The sequence below is a fragment of the Antedon mediterranea genome, chromosome 5 (genome assembly GCF_964355755.1).
Source record: "Antedon mediterranea chromosome 5, ecAntMedi1.1, whole genome shotgun sequence".
NCBI classification, from domain to species: Eukaryota; Metazoa; Echinodermata; class Crinoidea; order Comatulida; family Antedonidae; genus Antedon; species Antedon mediterranea.
Genome location: NC_092674.1, coordinates 11,979,261 through 11,988,306, shown reverse-complemented (window position 1 = coordinate 11,988,306; position 9,046 = coordinate 11,979,261). Strand labels below are relative to the sequence as shown.

Below are 9,046 nucleotides of genomic sequence, written 5' to 3'. Positions count from 1 at the left end.
AGAATTATTAGTTATTACTCACAAAACTAAAAATACAATTTTTGAACGACATAGGGATACAATTTAGGCCCTATTTTGTGTCAGTTGGGGTTTTACAAACGTTTATTAGACATACAACCGTTGGTGGCGCTGTTTAGGGCCAAATTTTGGGGATCTGGCATTATTTTTCCCAATCTGGCATTATTTGAAACAGGATACGGCATAATTTAAATTTTATCGCTGGCAACGCTGGCACGCAACAAAGAAGCAGATCGATTCCCGCTGCTGCTAGCTGTGCGTTTGTGTTGTGTGAAGAAGAATAGAGGAGGCAGCCTAGCCTAGTTTGGTGACGTTTATGTTTTGACGAAATAAAGTTGTAGTTAATAGAAAAAAGGATGAGTTACGGCTTACAGTGTTGTGCTATTGTAATTTTGTTTTTTGTTTTTATAACGCCAAGATTTGCAACAGAGGTAAGTAAATAAAAAAGTAGGCTAGCCTAGCCTAGCTAGGGAATAGGTCTAGCCTCTAGGCCCTGCCTAGGCTAGGCCCTACTAACTAACTTGGCCTAGCCTAGCTAGGGCCTAGGCCTACTATCTAGCTAGGTAGGGCCTAGGCTAGGTTAAGTAAGGAGGGGAGCTACTAACTAAATAATAAGGTAACTAGGCTAGCCTGACAGTAGGCCTAGTTAGGCCTAAAAAATTACTTCGGCTAGCCTAGGCCTAGCTAGGTCTACTAATGCCTAGAGCCCTTGCATTGGCGTGAGTTGAAAATCCACACATCAAAATTCATAATAAAAATGATAACAATATGAATATATAAATACTGTAGGCCCTAGGCCTATATATATTAATTGTCGTATTCGATTTAGACTTCCACCGTTGAGTACAGTTTTTCCGTTGAGTACTTCTTTAAAGGATTATTTTGAGCGTTAAGATTGTTCTTAACGAAAAAGCTTTTGTTGTCAACGTTTTCTATTCGAATGACTTTCTGTTGAGCACAAATTTACAATTCGAATATAAAAAGTACTCAACGAATCTTTACGTTGACAACGAAAGTTCCCAATCGAATACTACAAATAATAATTTATTGGAAACTCTTCACTTTTACAACAGTGTGGTAACTTTTTGACGATAAAGATGCGTCAAATACAGTAATAACCTAACTGAATAATAATAATGAAAATGAAATATTAATTTAACCTCTATTAACGCCAACTGAAGAAAAGGTGAACATACAATCAGTCAGGGCCAAGGTTGATCGGGGCCATCATAGAGACGATCGACCCAATTTTGTATGTACCCGATCGTCTTATACGTTTGGCCCGATTGTCTTAGGCGTTGGGCCCGATAGTCTTAATCGTTGGGCCCGATGGTTTTAAACATTGGGCCCGATAGCCAAGTGTATCGTATGTATCCGTTCCATAGTTTATAATTGAGTTCCTGGCAAACAATGTTTATATTTATAATATTAATGATAGCCATTACGTGTGATTAAAAAAGATATGAAAAAAAAAACATTTTGTCATAATGGTAACTGTGTTTAAGGGGCATTCCACAGTACAGTATTTTTTTGTCACGGACGGGACATTTTTGAGAATGTAACTAGACATAACTTAGAAATAAAAAAGAATACAAGATTCAAAGTATAATAAATGTATACATATATGGCGAATGTTAATTATGAAAGTCAAAAAAAGAAAAAACAATTATTATGAAAATTGAATGCGTCGCGGACTGGACGGCAAATGGACATGACTTTTACGCATTGTCGTCTCCTCATTTAAAAGAGATTTTAACATTTGTTTTGTATTATTATGTTGCCAGATAATTGTTTTAGATGACTGAATGTTAATTATAACATTTTAACTGCAAATTTATTAATATGATTTATTATGTCGTTACGGACGGGACATTTGTAAACGTCGCGGACGGGACACTGAAATAAAAACTACAGTATATTTAAGTGGAAACATTTTAACAAGGTGCATGGTTTATGAATAAAAAGGATTTAATTGATATGTCCCATCCGTGAAAAAAAATTCTGTCTCGTTTGTATGACTACAGGCCTATGTCATTAATAAATTTTTGGAAATATGATATTTTTACAAAAAGTTTCAAAATATTTGTTTATAATGTATTGCATTATAGTTCTTAAAAGTAGAAAACAAAATATTAAATTGTGGTGTCAATACTTTTAACTGTAATGTAAAAAACACCCCAAAACTCCTATTAAAATTTTGCCGACTGGACAATTATGAATTCCGTAACAATATATTTTTTAAATATGATATTTTCATCAAAATATAAAATTTTCAAAAAATTTGTTCATAATCTAATGAGATATAGTCCTCAGGAGGGGAAAATGTAATATATCAAGATTTTTGCATAATTACTTTTAAAATAAATGTAAAAAAACTATCTAAAATGTCGCAGACGGGACATTTATGAATTTGAAATGCATGAAATTAATAAACAACAAAATTTTAATTAAATACTTGATTATGTATTATTAAGACATAAAGTAACTTTTCTGTTGATAAAACAGTAATAAGATGCATAGTTTATGAAATAAATAGGATATTCAAATGTCCCGTCTGTAACGTCAAATATAGTATTTTCATATTTAATATTCAATAAATTAAAAAATAAATAACAGAAAAATTAAAAAAAATCTTATTTAATAAATTTCAACATGTCTACATTCAGAAATAGCCAAGAGTTACACCAAAATCTGTAAATGAACGGCAAATGGACATGACTAAGCATTGTCATACTTCTCCTCATTTAACAGAGATTTTAAAATTTAATATTCAATAAATTAAAAAATAAATAACAGAAAAATAAAATAAATGTTATTTAATAAATTTCAACATGTCTACATTCAGAAATGGCCGAGAGTTACATCAAAATCTGTAAATGAAATTTTTCAACCCACGGACCAAATACTGTGGACTGCCCACTGTGCTGTGTCTACTACCTGTTGCAATTGTTTGACAGAGAGAGAAATTGAAATTGTATCCCTTTTTTAGACTAATGATTTATTTGTTTTTTTATTTTATTGTGTTTGGTATAGAAAAAACAAATTTACCCTTAAAATAAATAGAGTAATCATAATATATACCGTAGTAATATTTTATGGTGAACAATTATAAATCCAGTTTGTTTTCGTGGACCCGATCGTCTTCCCTTTATTTTTATAATGGGCCCAATCATCGAATTATATTGGGCCCGAACGTGCACACAGTTGACCCCTAAAGTCCACAAAGTTGGGCCCGAACGTCCACAAAGTTGGGCCCTACCGCCTGCACGCGTTGGTACATGATCGTCTTTAAAAAAAGCCCTATCGTCCATGGTCCCAATAGTCTGTAAATAAAAAAAAAGTGCCTTTCAAAACTAAAAATAAATATATTGTTGTGTCTAAATGTAGTGTAATCAGATTTTATAACACTGCCATTATAGTTTCTACATTTTTGGTGGAAAATGAAGCATAATCTGGCAATTAATTGTTAATTTAAGATGGTAAACGTTTCGCAGTGAGTTCAGTATCGTTTTTCTTGGTTGAATTGTATAGACATGTTGGTTGTTACATAATATTATGTTGTGAGTGTAAACAAGGAAAATTTAAGTAAGAAATCGAAGATCAGTGCAGGGAATAATTTCGCCAGTGTAGCATAGCAAAAAGCTATACAAAACAACAATATTGCTACACATTTCTAAATTGTATAGCAAAAAATACAATACAAAACTATGTTTCTTGACTCAAAAATCAGTTTGGTGTGGTGTGGTGCAAAACTGTAGCCCACTTCGGCCCACTTATTTATCGGCTTTGATATGCATTTTATAAGCATAAAAAATCCTTTTTTCCAAAACTTTCTTTACAGAGAAACTAATCCTCTAGGCTAGGGACAATGATGCAATGAAATATTTTTTAATAATATTGGTTCACCAAAAAACTGTTATGTAATGTAAACATGCGAGCGACGTTTTTTGTAAGAAATATTTCTTGTTAAACCTTACTTTTTGTTTTTTTATGTAGGTAACTGATGTCCGTCCTCCATATACACATTATGCAGAAAGAGCTAGATATATCGTGCATAAGGTAATCATTATTTTATTTAATTAATTTACTTTTGATCAAACAGTATTTACCTAGAAGTAACAGTCTTTTTTCATTAAAAATTAAATCTGTTAGTGTTTAAAAAAAAACCTTTACTGCTTTAGCCCAGTTTTTTTGACGCAGTGCTTACCTGTATTTACGGTACTTAAATACAAATATAACACGTTTTTAGGCCTTGACAATACAAGAATTGATTTTGTTCTGTATAAAAAAAACAGGTTTCAGTGTATGATAAATTATTTGTTTACAGGCTGACTGGGCAATGCTTGGAACAACATCAACACATCCGGCATATCAAGGACGTCCCTTCCTAAACCCGAATTCAATCTGTGATGGTCCGGTAGATAACAGTACTGGAGTGCCTTATATGTATGCATCTATGCTTGATATTAGTATGAAAGATATCGCCAAAAACAGCCAAATAACACTTGCTTTTAGCGAAGCAGAGTTCAACATTGATGACTGTCATTTGACAAAGAACAGCGACCCTGAAAGTCCTTTATGTTCCAGACTTGTCATGTTTGGTAAGTTCACACTTTAAGCTCTGTCTACACTATCAAACTAGTTTGACAAAAAAAGGTTGATGTGCCCAAATAATGGTAGTGATGATATATCACATGTCCATACAGTATATGAGCACATCACATTTTTTTATCACATAAAGTTTGAGAGTGCAGCCAGAGCTTTAGACCATTGCAGGTATTTATAATTGTAACCATGGCAATGTGAGACGTGCCAACGGTAGAAGTTACGATGACAACTCATTATTTCACTTATTTAACAACCAATATTCAGCATATTTTCTTTTTTTTTTTCTTTATCTAGAATAATAGAAATTAGATATTGGGATATTTTTTGTTTATCCAGAATATCTGAAAGAAATTGCATTTTATCAGGAGATGACTCTGAATATTAGGAGACTCCCACCACATTATTTGGAAAGTCTTCATTGAGAGTTAATTATCGAACAGTGAACTAATTTATTATCAACATGGCTGCCGTATATATTTTCAAAATATCGGAACATATATTTTTGCACAGTGTTGTTTCTATACCATAATGGTGTTGACATCAATCATTTCTTGGAGAATGTAAATTTTTGCATGACTAGAATCGTTGGTAGAAGAATACCTTCTTGGTTGATTCACTTAACACAGACACAGTTTTGCGTGACTGTGGGGGTGTTACATAACTGGTGTATCTAAATGGCCATTAGACGCTGCATCAAAACAAGTTCATCATAGTACTGAGGTTTATACTTATAGTAAAAAATGAAGCTCTGATGATATTTTCATTTATCTTCTGTTTATTTTTTACTCTCCAGTTTTACACAAAATGCGAAACTTACTTGTGGAAGATGAAGAAGCACTGCGAAAAAAAAATCATGTGACTCAGCCATAACATTTATTTTAATATATATTGTCAAAGCTATTTTTTAAGGATTTACATTTTCTTTTTATTATAGGAAATGTGATACAAGTATCTGATCCTGCTGAACTGGAATTTATCAAGAAAGCGATGTTCTCCCGTCACCCAAACATGGCGACGTGGCCAGTAGACCATAATTTTGTTTTCTTAAAAACAAAATTGACAGATATATGGATGATTGACTTTTTCGGTGGGGGTATTACGATTGACGTCAACGATTATTTTAAGGCTAAGCCTTAATTTTAATATTACCATATTATTTTTGCATGTATTGCATGGTACTATACTATCGAGGTAATTATATTGTTATTTAAATTTCTGAACTTCAGATTATTTTGCTTAATTTGTTATTGATTAAAGGTTAAACAATGTATTTACAGTCTAGCAGGAGTATAGCTTATACAATTAGCAAATTAGTACTAGTAGCTGCAGCTTCTGTGAATTAATAATATATTTTAGATACACAATAAATGTTCTTGCCATCTGAAACTTAATTAACAGTCACTCAATACTTAATTTGGAAAATTAATTTAAATATTATCTTTGTACTTACTGTTTCATTGAAAAATGCATTATCCATAGTTCATTGAATGTTATTATTAAATAAATATCATAAGCTAGTGAAGCAAGCAACTGTTAGGTTATAAATCTTCTATCTCCAGTGAAGTTTCCAGAATTTTGGGATTGTTATTTGAGGATAGGCTACTATATGGTTCTTTTTGTAAATCGACTGATGACACAATACTGTACAGGGTCCATAGGTCATTGGAGACCTAGAACATCATGAAATTTAACTAAATGGACATTTTGACTTTCATTAAATATTAACTACATACTAATTTCAATCGAACAGTGTGCTACTTTAAAGTCTTTATCTGAAGACTTTTTTTTTAAACAATTTGTACACTTCCTTCATATTTACAGTACTTAAATTTTGGTACACCTCACTGAGTCTGCTTTTTCTGTGCTATATTGTAAACAGTTTGTTATTATTGTTGCTAAGTATGCTAAAATTAGATGTCATCGCTTTTTCGATTCATTTATTGGTCTTGCGTTGACTTTTTCTTTCAAACATGATATAAGGTTTGGGGATTGTGTGAAAAGTAATCCACAGAAATATGTTTTGTTTATGAAATATGATTTAATTTAAAAAAAAAATTTATTTCTTGATTATTTTCATATGTTTGTGTCGTACTAAAATGAAGCTACCATAGCATGTTTTTGAGCAATAAGTTTCTACTTAGCATTACACTTTATTGTTAGCCTGAAAAAATTACTTTACAGGACACAAAATCACTATGTTTTTTTATATTATTTGCACGTTAACCTGAAAACAATAGCGATGTAAAACGGTTGTTGATAGTATAGAATATATCGTTCTTCTTTCTTATTGTTTTGAATATACATACTACTCTTTTTTTGGTGTGCAATATGTTTCGGTTCCATCCATTATTTTCTTATAACAGTTTTTATTTAGATAGTTATTTTTGAATTGTATAATTTCATGGTCGTCAAATTATTTGCAATAAATCATACAATATCATTTCATATTCATTTTAATTGAACATTTACTTTCTTACTGAGAGCCTAGTACAGATAGTAGATTTCAAAGTGACCACTTATTTAGAAATTAATTATTAAGTCTGCCTGGGTTTTAATGCGGTACACAATAAACAGGAGGGCTACATTAGGAAAGAGTGAGATCAAAATCTGTAATTTACTCTTCTTTTATTAAATAAGGCGATGCAAATTAAGTCTAGAGTCGGGTCGAAGGTCAGGTCCATGGTCGTACCTTGCTGGTGTGTCTTGCTATACATTTTGTGCACAAATGTATAAATATGTGTTTTTTTTTCTGTGGTGTAGTAATTGTTTGTAATTGTATTGCTTTTTAAGATGTGCATGTAATCGTAAATATATCCAATATTGTGCTAATCCAACAATTTAAATAATAAATTGTAGACATCAATGCAAGTTTGTTTGTAAATGCAGTTCTGAATAAATCTTCCATTAAAAATATTTACATGTTGTAGTGTTTTTGTAATTGTCATAGGTTAAAAGCCAGTTGTATCAATGAAAGAAATGTACCGAAAATGCGTATTTAATAATATAACAAAAAAAATCTGTAAATAATTTCATACGCATCCAATATAGCGAGTAAATCGACAATACAGGATGGATAAAAATTTTAAAATTTTTATAAACTAAGTCTGATATAACTCACCATGTATTTCAACGACTACGAAGACAAAATAACAGATATGAAGAAATATATTATTTACAGTCAACAATAAAGATGTTCCATTTTTTTTAATGTTGCGTGCAATCCCTTTTTTGTTTCAATGTTGAATATTAGTGAGTATAGGCTACAGGGTCTGGTCTACCAGTATGAATTATAATGGATGGATCCGATGGCAACATCTGGTTTCTGTCTTTCAATTTTCGTAACATCTTCACGTCATGCCAATGACAATCTTGATAATTCTTAAGAAATAAAGGTGCATAGTCCAATCAATAGAAATGATTTATAATAATGTATTAATTCTTAATAGTTAATATCACAACCGATAATTTTATTGACAAATTCCAGTATTTCCCGCCAGCCCTTTTCCCCACCTCACAATATGACGTAACACCGTAAATAAAACTAAACTGGCGGCACGGTTGGTACGGTATAAAATTCGTTTGCAGAAAGTATGCCTTAAATGGAAGAAAATCAACGGCTGGAAACGAGTCTATGAAAAGTTTACAAAACATATAGATGCAGCATGTAGAGTGTTTAGTTGGTTGAATTAAATGAATTTGAAGGCTATTTTTTCAATATGACTAATCATTTTATTGACATGATTAATGTGTTAGAGAACTTGCAATTGTCCCACCTTATTGACCATTTTGAGAGAGAAAAGGTTTGATTTATGGCCTAGGCTAGCTAGGCCTAGCCTAGTGTCAGCCTAACATTTAATAATAATAATTTACCCTTTCTCTCTCAAAATGTGTTAAAAGATGGGTTTTAGGTTATTCAACACATCTTTAATCGGTTGGCTACTCATGGTTGGTGCCATGATGATCAAATGTTTGTAAACTTTTCACAGACTCATTTCCAGTCGTTGATTTTCTTCCATTTGACCCCATGTCAAAGGTTAGATTTTAATTGCGCCATATAAAAAATGCCGATTTAAAAAGAGCCCAACGTAATGCAGAAAGAGCCGAATAAAAAAGGGCCGAATCAAAAACAGCCGAACGTAATGGTAAATGGGCCGAATAAAAAAGAGCCGAATGCTGAAAGAGCCGAATGTAATGGTAAATGGGCCAAATAGAAATGCGCCGAATTCTGAAAAAGCCGAACGTAATGGTAAATGGGCCGAATAGAAATGCGCCGAATGCTAAAAGAGCCGAACGTAATGGTAAAAGAGCCGAATAGAATTAAAGTTTGCTTCCGGAGGCAGCGATGGCGTTCCATACGGACTACTGTACTTTAATTGTGCGAGTTACTTTCGAATTTGTTGCGGACTTCTTTAATTGTGCG

At 32.2% G+C, this 9,046-nt stretch overlaps 1 protein-coding gene across 1 annotated transcript; it reads left to right on the top strand.

Annotated features, from left to right (window-relative positions):
* The first annotated feature begins 237 nt into the window (after window positions 1-237).
* Window positions 238-7,541, top strand: LOC140049322 (protein CREG1-like). Its single transcript, XM_072094192.1, has 4 exons — window positions 238-449; window positions 4,015-4,077; window positions 4,346-4,619; window positions 5,561-7,541. Exons 1-4 carry the CDS (start codon window positions 375-377, stop codon window positions 5,761-5,763), a joined length of 615 nt encoding a protein of 204 aa, XP_071950293.1. The 5' UTR covers window positions 238-374; the 3' UTR covers window positions 5,764-7,541.
* Window positions 7,542-9,046: the final 1,505 nt, after the last annotated feature.

What these genes read in the sequence shown, in the direction of transcription:
- LOC140049322 (XM_072094192.1), top strand. Translation starts at nt 375, where the DNA reads ATGAGTTACGGCTTACAGTGTTGTGCTATTGTAATTTTGTTTTTTGTT. An exon ending in CTAGATATATCGTGCATAAG is followed by an intron (nt 4,078 to 4,345) that starts GTAATCATTATT and finishes ATTTGTTTACAG; the next exon opens with GCTGACTGGGCAATGCTTGG. An exon ending in TTCCAGACTTGTCATGTTTG is followed by an intron (nt 4,620 to 5,560) that starts GTAAGTTCACAC and finishes TTTTTATTATAG; the next exon opens with GAAATGTGATACAAGTATCT.